At 40.8% G+C, this 23,082-nt stretch overlaps 1 protein-coding gene across 13 annotated transcripts in view; it reads left to right on the top strand.

The window, feature by feature from the left end:
* Positions 1–23,082, top strand: part of MYO9B (myosin IXB) — a 40,513-nt gene that overhangs the window by 2,540 nt on the left and 14,891 nt on the right. For 7 of the 13 annotated variants that reach the window (XM_052699930.1, XM_052699935.1, XM_052699934.1 and 4 more), the window contains exons 2-16: positions 6,743–7,636; positions 14,732–14,826; positions 15,093–15,155; positions 15,280–15,379; positions 15,524–15,624; positions 15,849–15,978; positions 16,470–16,559; positions 16,757–16,873; positions 17,168–17,302; positions 18,661–18,782; positions 19,371–19,512; positions 19,793–19,988; positions 20,563–20,638; positions 21,089–21,178; positions 22,234–22,344. In XM_052699930.1, the coding sequence (XP_052555890.1) occupies positions 6,800–7,636; positions 14,732–14,826; positions 15,093–15,155; positions 15,280–15,379; positions 15,524–15,624; positions 15,849–15,978; positions 16,470–16,559; positions 16,757–16,873; positions 17,168–17,302; positions 18,661–18,782; positions 19,371–19,512; positions 19,793–19,988; positions 20,563–20,638; positions 21,089–21,178; positions 22,234–22,344 (2,405 nt within the window). In that variant the 5' untranslated portion in view covers positions 6,743–6,799. Of the gene's footprint in view, positions 1–3,775; positions 3,793–6,742; positions 7,637–13,003; positions 13,070–14,731; positions 14,827–15,092; positions 15,156–15,279; positions 15,380–15,523; positions 15,625–15,848; positions 15,979–16,469; positions 16,560–16,756; positions 16,874–17,167; positions 17,303–18,660; positions 18,783–19,370; positions 19,513–19,792; positions 19,989–20,562; positions 20,639–21,088; positions 21,179–22,233; positions 22,345–23,082 lie in introns of those variants that run through there. The other 6 variants (XM_052699938.1, XM_052699936.1, XM_052699931.1 and 3 more) reach the window with 5 other exon arrangements.

Raw genomic sequence — 23,082 nt, 5'->3', positions numbered from 1 at the left:
GTTTATGTGTGGCTGGTAGAGTTGCTTTGGATGGCCTTTATTGTTGTGTCTTACTAAGTTAAGCTTAATGCAGATCCTGGCGAAACTTGTTCTACTTTGAAGAGCAGCTGTGTTTAACAATAGAAGCATCATAAAAACTGTTCTTGACACACTGCTGGTGAGTCAGTACTTTTTTTTTCCTCAATTCACACAAAAGTTCAGTCTGAAGTTTCTTGAGGTCATTTGTTATTGATGTGATTGCAGCGTTAGACCTGTAAGGTTTTTGCTCCTGCTGTTGAAAGCTGTGGCACTATGAAGGATGGCAGTGGGATGACTACAAAAGATGATGAAGTAGTCTGAATTTCTTTCTACTCACATCTACTAACACATTCAGTTGTCCCTCTGTTCCTTCTGATCTTAACAGGGACAGATTTTTGTTTCCTCTGACTCATGTTGAAGTGTCCATCCGTAAGCCACACTGTGAGGTAATAACATGTTATAGACTCTTAATGTCACTGTAATCCTGATAAGGTATCCTTGTCTCGAGGTTACATTGTGTGTCTGAGTCACTTGGAGGAAGCAGAGGCTGCAACTTAGGTGAGTTATGGGCACAGATTGGGATCAGGGTCTGGAGGGCCAGAGAGAGCAGCGAGAAGGTAACTGGGGAGGAAATGCCTGCAACGAAGGTCAGTTCTTTGACTCTTTCCTGTATTACACTGTGCTACTTGCACTGCAATCCAGCTTCTGCTTTGTTAGGCAGCCTGTGGCAAGCATTAACTTCTCTAGCAGGGTTGGTTGCAAACAGTAGTACAAAATGTGTTGCAAATGTGCATGTTCCACTCAAAACTACTCCTTTTGGAGTAAAAAAGAAGAGCTTTCAGTTAAGAAAAGCCCAGGATCTGGAGTTATTTAGTTCAAGAGAATTTTATGTAGCCAAGAAAAATACTGAAGTGTTACTACAATGCAGAACAACTTTCAAGTAAATCTACAGGAGTCTGGAAAGTTTAGAAAGAAATTAATTTGCTCAATAACAGCATCTGTGTGTTCTTGTGATGTGGTGAGACAAGTTGAGGCTTTGCCTTACCTATAAAGGACTGTTGGTTCTGGAAATTCTGGGCTGTGGAAGTTCCTTGCTTTGGAAACTGAGGGTAAGTAACAGCTGAGTGCTTTTGGGATGGCTCAGTGTTTTCGGTTGATCAGAAGGAGCGGGCTCTTCTTGGGACAGCATCTGGCAAACGTGATGTTCGTGGGTTGTAGAGCTCAGGTACTTGTGATGTGTTTCTACTTTTGTGTTGGAAAATACCTGATGAGCTGTGTGAGGAGCTTGAATCCTTCAGATTGAGGAATGCAGCGTGGAAATGTATGTGAAAATTTGAAGAAGTAGAATATTATAAAGTTCACCCTCAACAATTTTGCTGTAATGGTAGCTTTCCCTTTTTAGCTTTGCTATGATTCATTGACTAAACATGTGCCTTCAAATTATGGCCTTCTTTAAACTAAACAGATACCCTGCGCTGATCGGGGCCAAGTTCTTTTCTAGAATTTTACTGCATTATTAAATAGGCAGTGTTGGGCTCGATGCATGCTAGGAACATTAATTAGTTCAATAGAGACTGAGAAAATGGCATCATAAATATCATAGAGAATTTGACTATTTTCTTTTCCTATTAATGTTGTTTGAGGTCAGGGAAGGAAAATTACAGATCAGTGACAAAGTGCATGGATTGTGTTTCTTTCATACAGTATTGAAGTGGGTACCTGAAATGTTGCCCTAGCTGGCAATCTGAGTGGCAGGGGTCAATCCTACAGCAACAGATTAAATAGTTTGGCCTCACTTTCGGTTAGATTATTGTTTGGTAAGCCCAGTGGTTTTTTGGTTTGTCTTTTAAGCAAGTGAAAGTGCTAATTTATAGATGATATAGAAATAAATATAGCTTTGTGCTGTTTTATATTGTTTTTCTGCTAGTGCTGTTAGCAGACCATTGTAGCATTTGAGTACGTGAGGCAGTAGAGGGAAAGGAAGAAAGTCCTGAGGAGAGGTTCTGGGTTGCAGGGACGTGCTTCCATCTTTGTGGCACACTGGAGTTTCCTGCTGGGACAGCTGAGTAAAGCGGCTGTAGCTGGATCTTACCTGGGTCTCTCATTACTCAAGACCTCCCAGTTCTCTTCTGTCATGCTTGAAAGAAGTACAACTACATCGTGTGTATGTCATACTGGGATAACAAATCCACCGTTTCAAGGGCACAAATCATGCATCACTGTATCTTTTAACATACTGATCCCTTGCAGGTGATGCCCCGCTCATATTGAAGTAATACAGTCTAATGGTTTGAACAAAATATAAGAATTTCAGAAGTTTTGTACTTCAACTTTTCTTTTGACTTCTTGCCTTTCACAGCTTGCCTAATTCTTCTCCTGTGTTATTTTTCACCATGCAGGTGCCAACTTTTAATTGTTTTGCAGATGCTGATGGCTGTACTTAATTTTAATTGCTACGAAGATACATTCTTGCACTGCTAGAGGCTTATGGAAAGTAAAACAATTAAGGAAAACAGGAAGGACTCAATGTGGAGTCTAAAAGTAGTTGATGTGCACCTAATGCCAGTTTCTACCTCCTGCTTGTTAACTTCTCTCACACTCCGCTTTGTTTCTTCTCATACTTTGAAAAAGAGCTTCCTATAAGGAGCAGCGCTGAGAGAAATGGAGGTAACTGTGCAGAAATTTCCACCTCCTACAGATGGAGCTCTGCAGTGATGAGGTGCGCTTTTCTGGAGTTTGCTCTCTTGCATGCTGACCCATATGGTTTCATTATTACTTTAAGCTCTCGCATTTCTCCTTTTTCTTATAGTGCTCTCTGCACCTGAATTCAGTCGTGTGCTTCCTTGATGAACCCAATTTCATAGAAGCAATGCGTATTTTGATTCCAGAACTAATCATTGTTCAGACCATTCAACATAAATGGGAGGTTGGCACTTAATTAACTACAACATCTCTACAGCATATCTGTATCTGGGGACTGGCTGACTTTCTACAAAGGCCTTTAGCTGGCCTTGCCATTAGTGGCTGTTAGGTTTCTGCAGTGCAGGGCTGCCTTCTGATAACATTTGTGTCTTCTGTTACACTCAGTTTGTCTAGCTTTGAATTCCAGCCCTGGGCTTTGGTTGTAGTTGTGTCCTCGATACTGATGAGTGTTATCAGACTCCAGTTCCCCATGCAAGGACTCAAATCGCTATCAGACTACAGCGTGTTTCTATTAGACAAAGCTTCTAGAGGATTTTGCTGTAAGGAGCTGCTTTCTAACAGATTTTGTTGTTCTTTACAGCTTTTTAATAAAATGTTAGGTATATTCTAGATGTAGTACTGGTTATGCACCTTCTTAGTCCAAAGGTAGCATGGCCACCTGACTGAATAATTGTTTGATGTGGGAATTATATTAACTGTTATGCCTGTGGTGTTATGTAAGAAGCTCATGTTTAAATGATTACCCACTAGCTTTTCAAGCCTATTTTTGTTACTGCTTTTCAGGGTAGCTCTTATTCCGACCCTCTGGGGGTGCTTGCTTGTTAGGGAAATCTGAAATGATGTACCTGTAAACTGAGCTGCTTGCTCCTGGCTTGCATCATTCATCCAGCTTTTTGGTTACCTACTGCCTTCTCAATCTCTGTATGATACGTTTGGTATCACTAATTCTTTGTTCATTTGTTTTAGCACCCCGCTGAAAATATGTACCTTGATGGCAGGAATCCAACTTGAATCTCATAGTCTGATTGCTTGATGATAATCCATCCATAAATGAATACTGGGGCTCCTCAGGTAGCTGACCTGCAGTCTGTTATCTTGCTGTCTCTGTATGCTCTCTGCTTTTAAGTTCTGATTTGGTTTATGAAGTGCTGTTTGTAGGTCAGAGGTGCACCAAAGTCTGTCTCTTTTTGAGCAGTGTAATCATCAGATTTGACTTCTCTAAGAAAAATCACAAGTAAATTGGAAAGCAGCAGTTTTTCCTCAAGTATCATGTGCTGTTTTTTTTTTTCTGAAACCCATTTAGTACATTCTTAGCCAGGTAAGCTGTGAAACAAAAAGAGAAATAAGTGTAGTTGAATGCTACTCTTCCTTAAGTGACTTGTAAAATTTTACTTTTTTCCTTCAATCCTCATCATCAGTACTGAGTGAGCGCGTCTGATCAAAGCTGCTGAGTGAAGGAGCAGCCTAAAGCTCAGTGTTGTTGTTAGAAGTGAGCTGCCTGTGTCTGGATTTCGTGTCTGATCATAAGAGGCACTGTTATGCTGATGGCCTTTCTGTCTACTGCTGTGACCATGTGCTGAGATCATGCCTCTGCAAGTTCTTTCTGCTGGGTTTAACTTCCAAAGTTCTTACAGGGTGCTGGCTGGGGAAGCAGAACTCTCACCTTTAAACTTCCATTGAGTCGCCTGATTCTGAAATCCGTGTATAGCATGATTGAGTTCAGGCCAACATCTGCACACTGCTTTGCCAGAAATCTCTCCTCTTCAGGATGAGGAGTCTTTCTCCTCCTGGTTTCTCAGTCTTACACACCTGAGCAGTCTGCCAGCTATCACACTGTTGTTTGCTGTTATGTGCCAGGCCTGGGTTTTTCACTGTTGAGAAGAGAGGACATCTGTGTTCTGGTTTCCTCTTTAGAAAGTGTCATATGGGAGTCTTGAGCAATGCACCAAATTCGTATCCTGGTAGCTGATATGAGACAAAGTTAGAAGTGTCTGTCACTACCAGAGGTCAGCAGCTAGGTCCAGCTCTTCAGTGTAGGCAAAAAATTAGTGCAGTAGCATACAGTGTGTCTGAAATTAGTTGGTGGGAGGAAAAAAATTAAGGGGAAGTCTTCACAAGGCTGTCTCTTTTGAACCATCCAGCTAGTTTAAAAGGAAGATGGTCACTGTTCCTTTTTACTGTCTGTGCTCCAGATTCACCTTCCCCTTGAGCAGCAGTCTGCCGTATGCTTTGCTGTGCATTGAGGTGCTTGAGTTTCTGTGGGTTAAATAAGCTTTACACTTGTGTAAGTTTTTCAGAGATGGTTCAGACTTGTTATGTGCAGGTCAGGGATAAAAAGCAAAAATGGAGAGGGGTTTTGGAGTTCGTTGTTCCATCCTTATGTCTGGTCTTGCAACAAGCCATCCTTAATGAATGGAGAATTTAACAGGCAAGGAACCATTCTCTGAGGGATCGTATAGCTTGAGCAGGGATGTGCTGTGGTTTGCCTTTCTTTGTGGCTTGCTCAGCCTTCCTTTTGATGAGTAGCCACTAAAAATGATCCATCTTGCATAACAGTGTCTTCTCAAAGCTTTCTATTCAGAGTTCCCTTAAAGCACCATTCTCTGCTCTGGGGCTGTTCATGAGGCAGAGCTATGTCATATGTTTCTCTGAAGTGATTCATTACTTGCAGTGGAAGTGGCAGCTAAATGCTTCCAGCTCTACTGATTTTAATTTGAAATGATTACTCTCTCTGGCCTTATGCAAGTTCCTGTGCAGTTGTTTAGTGGCAATGTTCAGCAAGCAAGTGTATAGTTAAAATGCTTTTGTTCTTGGAACAAAAATGGTGTTCTGGGCATGAAGACTGTTAAACAGTACATCATTATCTCCTGCTATATGTTGCTTTGGTTTAGCATTTTATTAACTTAACGATGTAATCAAACGTAGCCCTGCTGATCTGTGTGCACCAAATCACAGCTGAGAGAAAAATCACTCCCCAGCAAAGGCACAGGACTGACTATTGAGGCTTCCAGCAGTAAGGAGGAGGCTGACTTCTGTAGGTGGCTGTGAGGTTGAAGTTCGCTGGACTCCTTGGGGGTGACAGGAAGTAAAAGCAATAATGTGTGATAGGTTCATGGTTCATGGAGGCTCATGGATGAAGTTCCTGAAATCTAGTGAGGAGGCAGCCACTGTGATCTGCTTGTGAATGAACTGGGTTATTTGGGATCTTGTTAGCTGAATTGAAATGTCGCTGCGATAAGATTAATTGTATGGTGTTGACTAAAATAGGAGATAAAAGGCAAGCTCAAACCTTTCTGCAGCAAGGATGTGGTTGACTCGAGTGAAATTAGCAGGCTCTTTTCTGGGTAAGTTATGCGTTTTCTAGAAGTCACCGCAGTGAGCAGGGTTAGGAGATCACAGCAGCATTTGCACTGCTCAGTTACAGGCTCAGTTTCCTAAAGCTGAGCAGAGTAAAGGTCCTTTCTGTCTTGTAGGGTTCATGAAGAGAGGTCAGAGAAATGAGAAAAGATGTGAGCAGCAGTGTCAGAACTGTCCCCCTCCTTGCATCCGTGCAGAGCTCCTCTGCCAGATTTCATGGTAGTGCTGACTTAAGAAATGATCAAACCCTGTTCCTACCTCAAGCTGCTTATGAAGCTCTGAAGAAGTTTGTGTGGGAGGATGAATAAATGTTTGTGTAGCCGTGCAGAGAACCAGGTCAGGGCAGTCCTCTGAGTTAAACCTAATCTGTGGAAACAAGGAAGTCCTCGTGCAGATGTCTGTCCCAGCTCAATTTGCTCTGTGGCCATAATGGAAAAGAGGGGAGGACATGGGAACAGACGAAGTGTTGTAGTTATCCATAGGATAGGCTAAACAGACTGAAATAAGCACTAATGTTCACAGTGTTCTCTAGTTAAGAATTTGCCCATCTAGTAACTTACCTTCATCTTCTGGAAAATAATGCCTTAATATGTCTTGCCCGTTTTTTAAAACCTGACTTGTTTTTCTTCTATTTTTTAACTTTTGTTCAATCTTATTTTCCTAGATGATGGGCACTGCATCTTAAACAAGAGCAGAAGACTGAAGCCCATTTTGGGGCAGAATGAGTTTAAAAGATGCGGACAGCGCAGTTTGCCAGACAAAAGCTGCCTATAATCTTCATGTTTACCCCCAGCTCTCAACAGAAAGTGCTCCCTGCTGCAAAGTGACAGCAACTAAGGACACCACGTCTTCGGATGTCATCAAGGATGTGGTTAATATCTTAAACTTGGACGTCTCAAAAAATTATGTGCTTGTGGAGGTGAAAGAAACAGGTGGTGAAGAATGGGTACTTGATACAAATGATTCTCCTGTTCATAGGGTTTTACTTTGGCCTCGTCGTGCTCAGGATGAGCATCCTCAAAAGGATGGATACTACTTTCTTTTGCAAGAAAGAAACACTGATGGGACCATCAAATATGCCCAGATGCAACTGCTATCCAAGGAGACGGATGCTCGACGGTTGGTTGAAAGAGGTTTTCTTCCATGGCAGCAGGAGGACTTTGATGACTTGTGCAATATTCCCAACTTAACAGAGAAAACACTTCTAGAGAATCTCAAATGCCGCTTTCTAAAACACAAAATTTATACTTACGCAGGAAGTATTCTGATTGCAATTAACCCCTTCAAGTTCTTGCCCATTTATAATCCTAAGTATGTCAAGTTGTATGAGAATCATCAACTCGGGAAGTTGGAGCCTCATATTTTTGCCATTGCTGATGTGGCTTATCACACAATGCTTAAAAAGCATGTTAATCAGTGCATAGTTATATCAGGTGAAAGTGGCTCTGGAAAAACACAAAGCACAAACTTCTTAATTCACTGCCTCACAGCACTGAGCCAGAAAGGGTACGCAAGTGGTGTGGAGAGAACTATTCTAGGAGCTGGACCAGTTCTGGAGGTAAACTGATACTAAAACTGCCTTCTGTCAAACTTGTTTTCTGAAACCTTCAAATAATGGCTGTTGAATGCTACCTTTGAGAGTCACCTACTTGGCCTGGGCTCTAAATATCTCTGGGTTGCATTGGTGTTTGGCCCTGTCGCTAGACTGCTTCTAATTGATTTTCCTTAAAACGTCCTGCTGTGCAGTTGACTTCCTGTTGCTTTTAATTTATATTTGACTTAACTTTCCGCCAGTAAACACTCACATTCCAGGACAGAGGTTACTTGTTGTCTCCCATCCTAGTTTTGATGGCAGCGGAATCAATCTGAAATAGTAAGTAAACCTTTTCATAGAAGGACTGCTCCACAGCTTAGTGTACCTTTGTGTCCTGCAGCATTCTCCTGGACTCACTTATTGAGGGAATGATTTCCTTTCTAAAGATATTTGCTTTGAAAAAAGTAACACTGCTGGCTAGGGAGAAAGTGAGAGTCGTTTTTGGCGTTTAGTTCCTACAGCGTTTCCAGTAGAAACCAAAGCTACCTATACGAGGTGAGGGGTGCACGAGCTGTGCTTTGGGGTAGGGTGAACTTCAACTCGTCCTGTAGGTTTTGGACTCCTTTTAGTTCTCCCATCTGAAAGGAAAAGCTGAAAACTCTGATTAAAATCTTCAACATCAGGAAGATCGAACTGTTTGTTACAGTTTTTAGCTTTAGATATTTTCAAAAGTAACAGCACTTTCCTTAAAGGATTTTTTTTTTTAACTTTTGGATAAAAGCTATGAATACTTTTAAGTTACCTCATTTATAAATATGATTTGAAGGCTTTTGGTGGGGAATGAGGCACGTACAGCAGGGTTTTTCTGTTGGTTTTTTTGCCTTGCTTTCTGCTTCTTGAAAGCAGAAGTAAGGTTGAGGTTTGCTGGCTTCTGGAGTTCAAGTTTGCAGTTCTAAACAGAAAAACAGGAAGGGGTCACTGTGGAAAGCTCTGTTTGATCAGCTGATCTGTCTGCATTCGGTGCCGTTAACTATTTGAGACACCGGTGTGTGGGACAGGACGCAGCTGTCTGAAACTGCATCGCAGCACGCGTGCCGTTGTGTCCATTGGATGAGAAGTGCCTGTGTCCTTACATTCCCATTAAAACTGATAACTTTGCACAGTCACAGGTAAATATTTTTAAGCCTGGGAATTTTCATGAGAAGATGTCTGTGATTTTTCCACAGTAAGTTTGGTTACTGCGAGTACTGCAGCTTCTGCTGAGGATTTAGTCATGCATTTCTTGAGGAAAGCACTCTAGCTAGAAGTATGATGACAATTTGAACAACAGTTAGCTTCCAATTGGGCAGATAGATTCTAACCCTGCTGTTGTGGTACAAGTTGTCTGAAATGTCAGATTGCTGTGAAGCTCTCAGACAGAATTGTCACTCATCTTTGAGGGTATTTGTTAGGCACCAGCTAATCAGTGGAATCCTGTTCTTCCAAATACTGCAGAAGGAGAAGGATCTCTGACATAAATGCAGTGCATGTCAAAAATCTGGAGTACGTTTAGATCCTGGAGAAGTAAATCAAACGATTCTACTTTTTTTTCTTTTGGAGAAGTAAATCCAGCCAGGCTGCAGAGCACGTTGAGTGGATGGTGACCAGATTTCTCGTGCAATTCTAGATTAGAAGAGGAATTTTAAAAATAAATAAAACTTGAGGGAAATCTTGATTTCAAGGAGGAACAGACAGAAGCTTGCTTTGCTTTGGGGAAGTTAAATTGCTGTGAAAACTTTGTATTATCCTTGGTCACTTTTAAATCATTTGGGTGACTCATTTGGGTTTTTACTTAGGGGAACTGAACTTGTACAAGGGAAATTTTCTTAAATGGGTGTTTCAGGGGAATTTTTGCATGATCAGTTTTGTAGTGTACCTGAAATATTTCAATGATATATTTTGAGTCCTCATGAAAAGAGTGTCCACATTTGTAATGTCCTCTACACTGAAATCTGCCTCCTTAAATTTACCGACGTAAAACCAGGTTGCGTTTTGTGTCAGAACTTCCTCTTCTCAGTTTTTTTTTCTGACAGCTGGGTAAAAAGTGTCTGTTTATGGGTTGACTTTTTCCAAAGTTCAGGGAGTGAAGGCCAAACTCTGTCACAGGAGAGGTGAGCGTTGTAACTTAGCTTAGAGGTGGATTTGAAATTGGATCCTCATTTATTTAATGAACTTAGAAATGTATTTCAGACCAAATCCTGCTCCTGTGGGGTTTAACTGATCTCTGTCCAAAGCTGTAATTATTTTGAAGCTAAACTCTGGCTAATATTCTGGCTCCTTGTGTGTGATGTCTAGACTTTGAAAAATGGAGTTCCAGTTGTACAGTGAAAGGGAAGATGGCCTGGAATGTTGCTTAATGTTACCTTCCCAACCTTATGGGAAATTAAATGCGTGAAACTGAGGCAGAGTAAGTAAACAAGATGCAAACAATTGCTGCCACATGCAGAAATGGAAGGAAAGCTGGTCACGGACTGTTCTGATCTTCAGGTGCTTCTTGCTCAACTTGGGCACCACAGTGTGGGGTACTGAATCAAACCATTGCTTGCATATGGAATCTAAACAAGGTAGTTAAACCTTTCCACTAAGGAAGTACTAAGGAAGTTTACATGAAATCTGTATTATAGGGAAAAATGTCAGAAACTGTGTGTTTCAGATACAGAGTTTCTTTTTATGTAAACTATCCATCTCTGAAAATCAAATGTAGCTCTGGTATGAGTGATGTACGGCACGAGGACCTGATGTGACCTGACAGATGTGAGCTGCTGTTGAATGGTGGGAAGTCAGATTTCCTCCTTCTCCAGGCTTTGTTTGTACTGGCTCTAGCACTTATCAGATTCTTCAAGGTAACTAAATTAGTAAAGCAGCAGAAAATTAAGTGTGGGGATGGGATACTGTGGTGAGAGACATAGTAAGAAGGAGGCAGAGCTTCCTCTCTGGCAGCCAGGCTCCTCTCCTTTGCAGTGTATTGTCAGATTGTAACTGTTAGTGTCTTGGGTTTAGTTCAGAAGTTATTTTTGTAGCACACCAAGAATTTGGACAGAGGGAAAAACTGCAGTTGTTGTAACTTTTTGATGTATTATTTTGAAAAGCATCATCTACTTCCTTTTGGATGTGTTCTTGAGGATTTCTGAACGTCACTGAACCGTTCCTTGGAAAGAATTAAGACTCAAATAAAATGAAGAGTCCCAAAAGAAGGATTCATTAAGTGGTTGGCTAAAGAATACAGTTTCAAACACAAATTAATTACTTAACAGAGCAGTCAGTGTTAATGGGGGGATTTTCTAGAGCTCAGCCAGTATACCGAAAAGTTTGTTACATGTTGTGTTCTACCATTCTATGGAAAACAGCTTAAATTTTGCTCCCAGCTCTGTGTTCTTTATTACTGTCCCACTGTGCGTGTGGCTCTGGTATGAGATGGGCTTCAGCTCTGTGCTGCTTCAGTTCTGCTTTTCGTTTGTATTTGCCATGGAAGTCTGCGTATATATTTAGTGGGTGTAGGCGATTCTATTTAAGGGAAAGTAGTTGTTTTCTGCATGTGTTTGTTTTAAGAATCATAATCGGAGGAGGAATGAGCTTCCTTTTCCCATTGGGTTGGATGTTACGAGGCTGTTCCTGTAGAATGTGCTGCATACTTTGCCCTGCTGCACGCATCTCTTGGGAAACATCACCTCTTCCTTTACAAGCTGTCTGATGGGGATGGTCCCAGCTTCCCCAGCAGTTCGTACAGCTTGCAGGGTTGCAAACTGAACACTGTAACTTCCATGCTGATGAGTGGGTGCTTTGTGGCATAAGACCATTACTGCAAGGCTGAGTTCAACTCCGAAGGAGTCGTTTCCTCTTCCAGGCTGTGCAGTTTGATTCATCCGTCTCATCTGCTATGTTAGGGTGGCCTGTGCAGGGGTGGTTCTGCCAGGGGCTGGGGCAGCTTACACAGGAACTGATAGCTTTTTCAGATTTTGGCAATTCTTGTGAAAGAATTAAATAAGGCTTTCAGTTCTGTTCCTGAGGTGGAGGAACATGCGTGTGTTTGGGGGGTTCTTTTTATAGCAACAAAAAAGAGAATTTGTCTTTTTTCTGAATGCTGAAAAAGCTGTCGTTGCAGGAGTTCAGAATAGCAGGTTGCAGTTGATGCCTCCTGCATTTGGAGGTGAAAGGATGGGCTGGATGACTTCCTGATTCCTGGAATAGTGCATCCCCGCTCGGATTCCCGCTGGCCTTGGCCTGCTATTTGCACTCACCTCTTTTTATATAGCTAGCATTTTGTGTTGGCGTGGTTTAGTTTTGGTTTTTCATTTTTATATGTCTCCTCGTGGATTCTCAGGGGAGAACAGTAAATAGCTTTGGTTAAACAAATGATTGCTTTAACTAAAATTGTATCTTGTCCATTCCCATCTTCTGAATTTGCTTTGTAAAGACATAGGGGCCTCTCTGGAGGTAAACCAGGGGTTGAGTTTGAGCTTTGTACAGAGCACCTGGCTGGAAACATCCCTGAAACGTGCTTTCTGTGACTGGTAGCAGATAATGAGAGCTTAATTCTTACTTGTAATCTATTTTCTCTGTGACAGGACTCTCTTAGATTAAAGATCTAAACTGCCAAATACTGAAATATTTGATGTTAAATTTTTGGGCTTTCCTAATTTTAGTAATGTCCATTTTTATGTAACAAACTCAGCAAAGTACGTAGGAGAATATGGTAGCAGTGATTGGAGTTTAGGCCTGGAGTTAAAGGTTACAGAAAAAAAGGACCTCCTCCACAGAGTCTTGGCGTGTTCCTTATAAAGCTGGGAATGTTAAAGGCCTTTATGAGAAAACCATTCAGAAGATGAAAACTTTCCTAAAAACTGATGATATTAGATCAGCTTTTAAGAATTCGCTATATGCTTTGACCGCATACCAGACGTGTGAGATCATAAGAGCCTTTAGTTTTAAGCTGTATTCGTTGCTTGTGTGAGTAATCACTAAGAGAAGTTTTTCAGAAAGCCACTGGGGTTATGGGATTTCTTAACTCTATAATGCCAAAATATTTAGTACTAAAATATATTTCTGTAGACATAGCTAATCCAGGCGTTGGTTTCTGCAGTATTACTGGTAAAGTGGTGGTTATCCAGGTTATCCAGTGCTTAAGCTGGAGAACCTTTTCAAAAGATGTTCTTGTGAAATAAATTTGCAAATTCACTTCTGCAGCTTGGCAAAGTGAGGGATTTCTTAATAAAAGAGAAGCTGGGTGATGTGCTGAGAGCAGAGCTGAGCCTGGTGGGACGGCGTACAAAGCCAACAGCCACTGTGCTGCTGTTACTGGACTTCCACTTTTGGTCAGATGCTGTTCAGTAACTGTAAGGAGCTGACCAGGATTTTGTCCATACATTAATGTGCAGCTTCTGCATCGTGTGCTCTGAAAGGAGGAACAGCAAGAAATCTGTAAGTGAAGTTGTTGGTTAGTATTTACCAAAGCTTATTGGTGACTCTGCTCAGTGATTTCTTTGACACATCTGAGTGGGACACTGTTTGCATTACAGCATGGTCTGTGAGCATTGCTGGACAGAAATCCTCTCTCTTCAGAACCCACTGACTTCTCTAGCATTACAGCAGAGTCCGTTCTCACCCTGCACAGGAATAGCTGGTGTAGCTTATTCTTTTAGGTATAATAGTTGTCCAAAGAACTGTGCTCGTTCTCTTTGCTTATGAGAAGTTTTTCACTTGTTGCTGCGAGCCTGTAATCAGCCTCTTGGGGACAGTAATCAGCTGGCAGTAGAACTGTAAGATCTTTGGGAGCCTGTTTCAGAAGCAGTGATGCTGGTATCATACTGCAGTGCAGCTCCAACCTGCTAAGGCAGTTTTTGTGTGCATTTGATCAGGTTTTAAAAGAAAAATAGAGAGAGGGGGAGGATATGCAAAGAGTTTCAATGCACCAACTTGGCTGTCATGAGAGCAGCGCTCCCTGGGCAGGTACAGCATCGCTGGTAGCTGTATGCCAACAGCAGAGCTCTGCAGTGTGCGGTGCTCACGTGTCCATCGCTCTCCGGATGTGAGTCTGTGCAGGAAGAGGGACATTTTTGTGAAGTCATTCCACTCGTGTTCTATATTAGGAGGAACGGATTTCCTAATGGAGGCTTTCATTACTTGGAGCTTTAAGAGGAAATATCTGTGGAAGGAATGCTGAAAATATTCCACACTGAGTGATGTGTTCTTCTACATTTGATTTCTTCTTCATCTTCTGGACTACCTTCTGCATATTAAGAGGGGACAAGTTTCTGTTAACCTAAAGTCACATAGCTGAGTTGATGACATTAAGGATATTCCCAGTGTTAATTCTGCTGGGCCTTTAAATATAGTAGCTCATCTTTGCACTTTGTATGTGTGGCTCATGCAGAGGATAGTTTGTGTTATGGATATGCTAGCAAATATCAGAGGGCTGAAGTGTTAGAGATGCATAGGCACATTGGTTAGAATTTGTGCCATGCTGTCCTCATGCCTCGTAATGAAGCTGTGTTCTTCAGTGTTGCATAGCAGAGGTAATGGGCCCTTGGGTATGGCATGGTTCTGTAAGCCAGTTTTTGTTTGCCTGTTTTTGAATACACTGCTCTGAACACGAGCAGATGAACTTTGTCAGTGGGATGTTCTGCTCTGCTCTCACTAACAGGGAAGTTGTATTCATTGAGGAAATTTTGTGTAGGAGCAGTGCTTTAGGGAACGAGGTACAGCTTGTGGCTTTTCTGTGGAAGAGTGGCAATTGCACTGCCTTATTGCACTGCCTTCCCTGAGTTCGTGACTGTCAGGGACTGAGGTGGGTTTGAACTCTGTGATTACCTTTCCTGTACTCTTGAAAGTAACAGCTTTGTTATTCTCCTTTGTCAGATTCCCAAATGATATCTCACAGGGCAAGTAATAAATGTGTCCAGATCTGTGAGGAACAGGGAATGCTTCCTCCAGCTCACTTTCTGGTATCCTTATGCTGCCATTCCCATAACATTTTGTGTATTGCCAGCTAACATGAGGCTGAGCTATGAATTAGGAGTTAGTAATGCTGTGTCTTTGCCTATTTCATTTAATTGAAAATTACCTCACTTTGCTTTATTGCAGGCTTTTGGAAATGCAAAAACAGCACATAACAATAACTCCAGTCGTTTTGGAAAGTTCATTCAAGTCAATTACTTAGAGAATGGCGTTGTCCGAGGGTAAGTACAGTCTGAGATTCAGCTGGCATCGATCTGTGTGCTTCTAGGGATCTGGAGACTGTGGTGTATCCAAAACTGACTTATTCTCTGGCTTGCCACTGTGGAACAGGTTTTCAGATGCTATTAACCACTCTTATGTATACTGGTGCAGAGCTCATTATTTGAACTCCTGGCAGCTGCTCTCTGATGTTTATGAAGTTGTCTTTTTTTTCATTTATTTTTTTATTCTCCCCCTCATTCTTTTTTCCTGTCTTTGGACTCTTTAGGGCTGTTGTTGAAAAATACCTGCTTGAAAAATCTCGGCTTGTTTCTCAAGAAAAAGATGAAAGGTAAGAGATTAATTCAGTTAGTATGCTCATAATGAGAGTTTAAGTGCATTTTAAAGCATAGAATAAAAGAAAAATCAATGCATTTTCATGACAGAGAAATGTATTTGACTCTCTTTATGTGTAGGAACTACCATGTCTTTTATTATTTGCTACTTGGAGTCAATGAAGAAGAGCGTAAAGAATTTCACCTTAAACAACCTGAAGATTATTCCTACCTCAATCAGGTAATCTGTACAAGGGTTTACAAATGCGTTGATAATTGTTGTCTCTTTCTCATGTTGTGCTGAAGATCAAAGAAAGCAGACTGTAAGTGTATTCCTGTGATGTTTGGGCTGCTTTGCATTTAAGTAAGGGGCTTTTTTCCACAGTGTAACTTGAAAATTGAAGATGGGGAAGATCTCCGGCATGACTTTGAAAGATTGAAGCAAGCAATGGAGATGGTTGGCTTTCTTTCAGCAACAAAAAAACAGTAAGTGGAACTTGTCAGCCTTTGTTATTGACATCTTGTTAATGTTTGCATTGTGGTAAAATGTGTGTGTGGGGAGCACATACAATTAAGCAGGAATCAAGGAGAGCTAAATATTTGTGAGTGCTTTTGGACAAATTCTTGCAACTGATTTGGGTCTGTTAATCTGCTATAATGAACTTTCACTCGTAAGAAAAGTTCTTATAAGGTGAATTTTTCTTCCTTAGGATTTTTTCAGTGCTTTCAGCTATTCTTTATTTGGGCAACGTGACGTACAAGAAGAAAGCTACAGGCCGTGATGAAGGATTGGAAGTAGGACCTCCTGAAGTGCTGGACATTCTTTCCCAGCTTTTAAAAGTAGAGTATTACTTTCCAGCTCTAGTGTTTGGAACACCTGTTTGTTGTGCTTTACCTCGGCATTTTGCTTGGATACGTTGTGGCTCAGCATGCTGTGTCTCTGTGTTTTATGATGCTTCCATTATGTTCATTTCATGGGAGGTGGAAAGAATGAAAGTGGTGGAATTATTGGGATTAGAGATGGAATGTAGCCTGTAGCGTGGAGGTAGAACCTGTTTGACTTGCTAATCAGAGCTGAGCAGGAATAAGTTTACTGGAGATTTGTGTTTTGCCACCATGGGATGGGGGAAATCTCAATGAATCCAAGCTGAGAATAATTTAGAGGAATTGAAAAACTTGTAAAGCTGTTGATGTTTTCAACATCAACGCATTGATGTAAAACTTGTGTCTGTTTTTAAACTGCTTGGCTTCTCTGAGGAAATAATCTCCCCTGTCGCTATCACTGGCGAGTTGGAGGATGGCAGTAACTTTTGGTCTTACTTGCTTTGAAGGTCAAACGTGAAATTCTAGTGGAAGTGCTGACAAAAAGAAAAACAGTGACTGCTAATGATAAGCTTATTTTGCCATATAGTCTCAGTGAGGTGAGTAAAACAATACTAATATAATTATTTTAATTAAATGAAGCTTAGTTCTTCTTGGCTACAAAAAAAAAACAGAAACCCCTAACGTAGTAAACTTTTATGTTTAGTGAGGGTTGTTAAGAACATGAGTAACAAAACAGGTCTGAGATAGAAATGCTTTTTTTGAAACAAAATGGTGAACTTTGTTTCGTCTTCAGGCCATAACAGCTCGTGATTCAATGGCAAAGTCCTTGTACAGTGCCCTGTTTGACTGGATTGTTCTGCGAATTAATCATGCTCTCCTTAATAAGAAGGACATGGAGGAATCTGTTACAGTAAGTTTCTCACAAAAGCAGTAGACAGCTGTGTATCTAGAGAGATCAGAGAGTACTACAAATGACGTGTTCAGTATCTGGGATAAGCCTGGAGTCTTCTACAGTCCCTAGTGATTTTCTTTGTGAGGTTTACTTTTCTGTTTTCACCGTAGACACAGCTGCTGAATAACCAAAATCTCTTAACGATTATTCAGAAGTTATCAGTGTACACTTCATCTTTTGTGTTGGCTTGCTGCTGGGGGTTCAGCACTCTGACAGATTGCTTAACTAGATTTCCATTTGTTCTTCCTGCAGTGTTTGTCCATTGGAGTACTTGATATTTTTGGGTTTGAAGACTTTGAAACCAACAGTTTTGAGCAGTTCTGCATAAATTATGCAAATGAGCAGCTTCAGTATTACTTTAATCAGCATATTTTCAAATTGGAACAGGTAAGAAACCCGATTACAAACAAGTTGTTGTTTCAGTAACTCTTTCTTACAGAGGGCTTTGAGTACTGAAAGAGCTTTCAGATTGCATTTCTAGACTGAGAACTGGTGGTTTTTTTTTTGCTTTAGCTTTGCACTTTTTCTGGTTTGTGCCAAATCATAATTCTCTGGTTGCTCTGCTGGAAGAACGAAGTCATTCTGTAATATGTGGTATTTTTTCAACAATATGTAGATAACTTCAAACAAGCATTTTAAGGAAAAGAAAATTACCAAACATACAGACTTCATATGTAAGCGTAGCGTTGAGATTTCTGTTTTATATCTTATGACAGAAGTCTCTATGCAGGCCAACTAGAGTAAATAGTTGCATTGTTTTCTTTTTCTAATACTGTTTCTCCAAATGAGTTCAGTTCTTGAATGCCCCATTTCCTGTATCTCTTACAGCACAGGGCCCCTGGGAGGGGGTGGGCAGAGGGGTCTCTATATCTTTTAAGAAAGGCTTTATTGTTTATGGCAAGTTGAATTTCAGTTCTGCAATGTGACATACACACTGTGCAGTCTGTCATTGGTTTTAATTCTACCTACTTAAAAATAACCTATTTACATCGTGCTCATAGAGCAGCAAGAGGGTTGCTCTTTGTCTTTTGTTAAATGTAGAACTTATTTCAGTCAATTTTCTGTTGGTTGTCTTCTTTGCACTAGCAGCTTGTTCAGCTCACTTCCGCAGTCTTTTACAGCAGTAAGAAAAGCTGATATTTTGCTTCCCTATTTCGATGGGAATTTTGTTCTGTAAAGCATTTGATGCATTATCGTTTCCGCAGAAGTGCTTCATATTTTCTTGTAAAAGCAATGAGAGCAACAGGGAGGTTCTGCTGTTGATATTGTATGAGGTGTCGCTGCCTGTTTTGTAGCTTGCATGACTTCATGTGACAGTGCTATTTTGAGGTTCTGGATCATCATCATGTTAAATACTTGTCACTTTTTATAATACAAAAACTATGGGGAAAAAATTAAATTCCTCCAGTATCTCTATCCAGGGTTTTAAATGTAATGCTGTAGTTGTAATGTCTTGATTCCAACTTTGTGGACTGCTGACCCCTGGAAAGGCATAGCAGGACAAGGAACATTCTTGTACTGTTGTGGTTTTTAAATACCCGTGCTGAGTGATTTCCCTAGGTAGACCTTTCAGCTGAACAAACATGCCTGCTGTTGTGTTCTTAAATTTTTCCTTATTCTGTTTCTGCTGCCTGAACTAATGAAGTCAATTTGCCATGGCTGTTCAAGAATGTCTTTTAAGCACTTAGGTCATGGTACCTTAAAGGTACACTGTACTGATGAGGGAATTCTCTTGAACTGCACAGGAGGAATATAAGAGCGAAGGGATCACTTGGCACGATATTGACTATACTGATAATGTGGCCTGCATTCACTTGATCAGCAAGAAGCCCACTGGTCTCTTCTATCTGTTGGATGAAGAAAGCAAGTAAGCAACAAATGTCTCTGGGAAATAAAAAATGTGGAAGGGAACAGAAATGTAACTTGAAAGCAAACAAACAGGGGAACAAACACCTGAATGATGTGGGAAGCCAAATGTCATGACTATGACCTACAGTTATTTGTTTCTGATGAGTCTAATATTCTAGTGATATAAATTGATGATAAAAATTAAACCTTGGCTTAAGTGGATTTGGAAACTTCCATTTTGTGTTTTATGATGGAATTATGATTACAGTCAAGTGCATCTTTGTGAGCCATTGGAACAGTAAGAGACAAATGTGGTGAATAATTATTGTGGTACCAACTAAACTTGAGTGGTAAAGTGGGTGGAAGCATTGCTGGGCACTTCAAACCTCAGAATATTCAGGATACATGTGGAGCTGTTTGTTTGGATTTTTTTCCATCCAAAACTGAAGATTCAAACCAAATGTGTAAGAAACAACTAAAATTTAGTCATCTTAATATAATGCTTTCCACGAGGTCAGTAAATGCTCTGCAGTCTGTTGTCTTGTGCTTCAGCATACATAACTGTATTTGAAGAAAAGCAGCTGACCCTTTCTGTTTTGTTTCCTAGTTTTCCACGTGCCACCAACCAAACTCTACTAGCAAAATTCAAACAGCAACATGAGGAGAACAAGTTTTTTGTTGCAACCCCAGTAATGGAACCTGCTTTTATTATTCGACATTTTGCTGGGAAAGTTAAATACCAGATAAAAGTAGGTGACATACTTGATGGCCACAGTAATAATAACAATAAAAATACTGAAAACAAACCCTGCTTCCCTGACAGCTTTGTCAGGATGTAGAAAGTTTGCAGGGAATGGGTTGAACGGAATATTTCATTGGATGTATTACTTGAAGATAACGCTCACTGCAGTTACAGTTATTTAGAATACTTTGAATAGTGATGAATATCTTGGGTCGAAACCCAGTGCTGCGTGGTGTCTGCACGCCTGCTTTCCAAAGAGGTTCAGGTTCAGTGTTCCTGTTCTGCAGGATTTCAGAGAGAAGAACATGGATTACATGCGGCCAGACATCGTTGCTTTGCTGCGGAGCAGTGACAGCGCCTATGTTCGGGAGCTGATAGGGATGGACCCCGTCGCTGTGTTCCGCTGGGCTGTTCTGCGAGCGGCTGTTCAGGCCATGGCTGTCTTTGCAGAAGCCGGACGCCGGAGAGCTCAGAAGACTGCAGGTATGATGTGAGAAGACTTTCTGGAAATGCTTTCAAATGCTCTCAAACTGATAATGCTTGCTGCAGAACTGGTTACTGCAAAACCTTTCAAAGGCAATCTTGATTTAGTACCAGAGACAAAGCTAACCTGTGAAAATGACTTAATTTGTACACAGCAGGGAGGTTGTCACTTTTTATCTGAGAACATTCAAACTTCCCCTCTAATTACGGCACCGTTGCCAGCAGTCTGAGCCAAGTTTGAAGTCCTATTATAAAAGCTTGGGAAGATAATACAAGTTCTAGTATGCATGGTTTTCTTATCACTGTTTTTGATCTTCAATGATCTTCTCAGATTGCCTTAAAGTTTCAAATGAGTATTCAAGATGAAACTTCGAAGATTAATTTTGAACAGCTTTACAGAACAGCTGCAGTTTACTTGGTAGCGGTTGGGCACATTTGAGCATTTGAGAAACTGTGCTCTAGCTTGAAATCCAGGCCCTTGGATAGATACATTGCTTGTTACTGTTGACGGGGTTTTTTGTCTGTTATGCTGCCATCTTTGCCAAAATTCAGTCTCTCGATTATTTCTCACCAGGAGTGGTGCGCCAAGGCCCCAGAGTTCCCCTGGGAGAACTCCAGAGATCGAATGCGCCAGTAGAAAAAGTTTACCGGTGAGAAACACGTATCCTGTATCAGGATATGATCTGAATTGCTGAATCACATTTCACATATCAAACAGCAACTAGATTTTTCCACAAGAACATTGGGTTGTATTTCTTCTATCTTTTTTGACTTTCCAAACTGTATCACAAAGGTACCCAACTTACTTTGTGTAAGACTCAATTGTACCAAATATTGGTGAGACAGCTTCAGTCCTATTTACTACAGGGTTTTTTTGAATTCTCCATCTGTTTTTGTGTATGTTGCTTTTAGCACTGTGTGTTCTGCTACAGCCAGTCTGTCTTACTGAGGATTCGTAGGAGCACTCATTTATTTCAATGTGTTACGATGTGATTAGGAGGTGGGGCAAGTCCTGCAGAAGTGGGCTCCACACATCACTCTATATAGGCATCTTTGCCTTTCTGTTGAATATTTAGGTTTTATACATGTTCCTTTTGCAGCCACTCAATGCTTGATTTCTCATTTGATTGTTCAGAGGATTTCGATATAAATGCTTTTGAAGACATCATTTCTTTTTATGAAAACAAGAAGTAAGTAGAAATAGGCCTGGGCTTAAAGGCCAGGGAGGCACATTCCTGGACAGTCTGACTTTCTGAGCATGCTTTGTATAAAACTGAAGCCATTAAATGTAATACACATCAAGTAATGACTTCATACTGCTTCATAATTACTTCATCCTGTGCAGTCTCTGTCATTTGTGGCAGCTAAGAATTAAAGATGCAATTCCATCTGGGTCGTATTTAAACTTAACTGTTTCCTTGCGATGTTTTGAAACAGAATCTAGATACTCTAAAAATGTTCTGCAGTACCAGGGGAAACAAGCAACTATCTGTAAGAGGGTTGTTGCTGCCTCAGTCAGCAGCTCAGCGTAGTGATAACATTTAACAGTCAGAAGTGACTCTTACACTTCTATTATTTTTGGTTTGTGCCTCTCTGGAGAGAAAAGAAGGTAAGTTCCGTGCCAAGACGCCACGCTCCACAGGCATGGTGCATGCTTAAAATAATGGGATCTGCCATAAATTAGGGACCATCCCAGGCTTACTTTGAAAACTAAACTTACAAATAAATTTGAAGTGTAAATAAAAAAAAAAATTAAAAAAAAAAATTAATGAGACTTCAAATATTGCTGTAATGGCTAGTTTCCACCTTGCTTATCTCGTGAGTGTCTGCTTATGCAGCATCATTTTCATAGTGAAATTTATACACCAGTATGTACTGCTTGATTACAGAAAAGCCTGTATCTATCAGAAAGGGCTACTTGGCTTAATAAGAAGAAGGTCCTTTGCACGTGAACTGCATTTGGTTAAATTCTCCTCTCTGTACTCAGAATTGGTAGCTAAAGAATTTAGACGAAAAGGTAGAATGAGAAAGTATGTGACTGGTTACTAAATTTTAAGGCACTAGAATTAGAAAGTGCTGACTTGACATCACAGTCATTGATGTTTAGGAAAAAGTAGTCTGGGATTGACCTGCTACTGTTTGGAGCACACTTGGTGATGGGATCTCTTATTTTTTAACTCCTGTTTTCTCCTTCATGCCCACGTGTCTTTGTTTGCCATCTTTGTTTTGCTGTGAATCATTTTAGAGACATGCATGAGCAAATCATCGCAAGTATAAAAGGACTTCCATGGCAGGGAGATGATCCCTGTAAGCTGCTTCGGTCACTCAGTCGACTCCAACACCGCTCCCACTTCATGTGAGTTCAGGTGCTCTAGGTATTGCTTTGAAGGTGCACCAATAACCAAGCACTTGTTCTAACCCATAAAATATGTACTTGTCCCAAGTTTGTGCTCTGCACAACCAAACAGCAGTTAAGAACCAAATATAAAAGTTACAGAGAATGCTTTGTTCCTTTGTGTAAGTTGACAGTTAAGCCCATTTGTCAAGTAAACTCAAGTATGTCATACAAGTTTGTTGTGAAACTGTTGATAATTCGACCTCTCACAAGTTAAACCTGATAGTTTCCTGAAATTCAGGATGCCAGTGATATGTGTGTCCCTGGGTTAAGTGTCTTTGCCTGTGTGCAGCTGTCCATGTGTGAGAAAATCAGTTTGTGGCCTGTTGTATCAAACTAAATGTAAAGTAGTTGGCACGGAGTTGGAGCTTGCCTTGCATCAGGGAGTTAATGTGTCCTGGATTAGGAGGATTTGAACTACAGCTTTGCTTCTGACAGCTTCATGTTCCAGTTCAGTGTTTGTGGATGGGATTTATGCCTGAGATTTGTGTACTGCCTCAGGAAGTTCTGGGAATGATCTCAGAGGTATCAGAATTCACAGATCTAGTTCTTCGGTAGGTGGGGTTCCTCTGGGAATGGTTCAGTACTTTCATGGAGGTTCTGGTGCAAGCTGTTATAACTTCTGAATGAAGTATTTTCACTTGATACTGCCTGCATGTGCAGCATTCATTGACTGTAGCTAAATAAAATAACTTGCAC

This window comes from Tympanuchus pallidicinctus, unplaced genomic scaffold (assembly GCF_026119805.1).
Source record: "Tympanuchus pallidicinctus isolate F22 unplaced genomic scaffold, pur_lepc_1.0 scaffold38, whole genome shotgun sequence".
In the NCBI taxonomy this organism is placed as follows: Eukaryota; Metazoa; Chordata; class Aves; order Galliformes; family Phasianidae; genus Tympanuchus; species Tympanuchus pallidicinctus.
The sequence above is the reverse complement of the archived record's forward strand: the minus strand, read 5'-3'. Positions and strand labels throughout refer to the sequence as shown.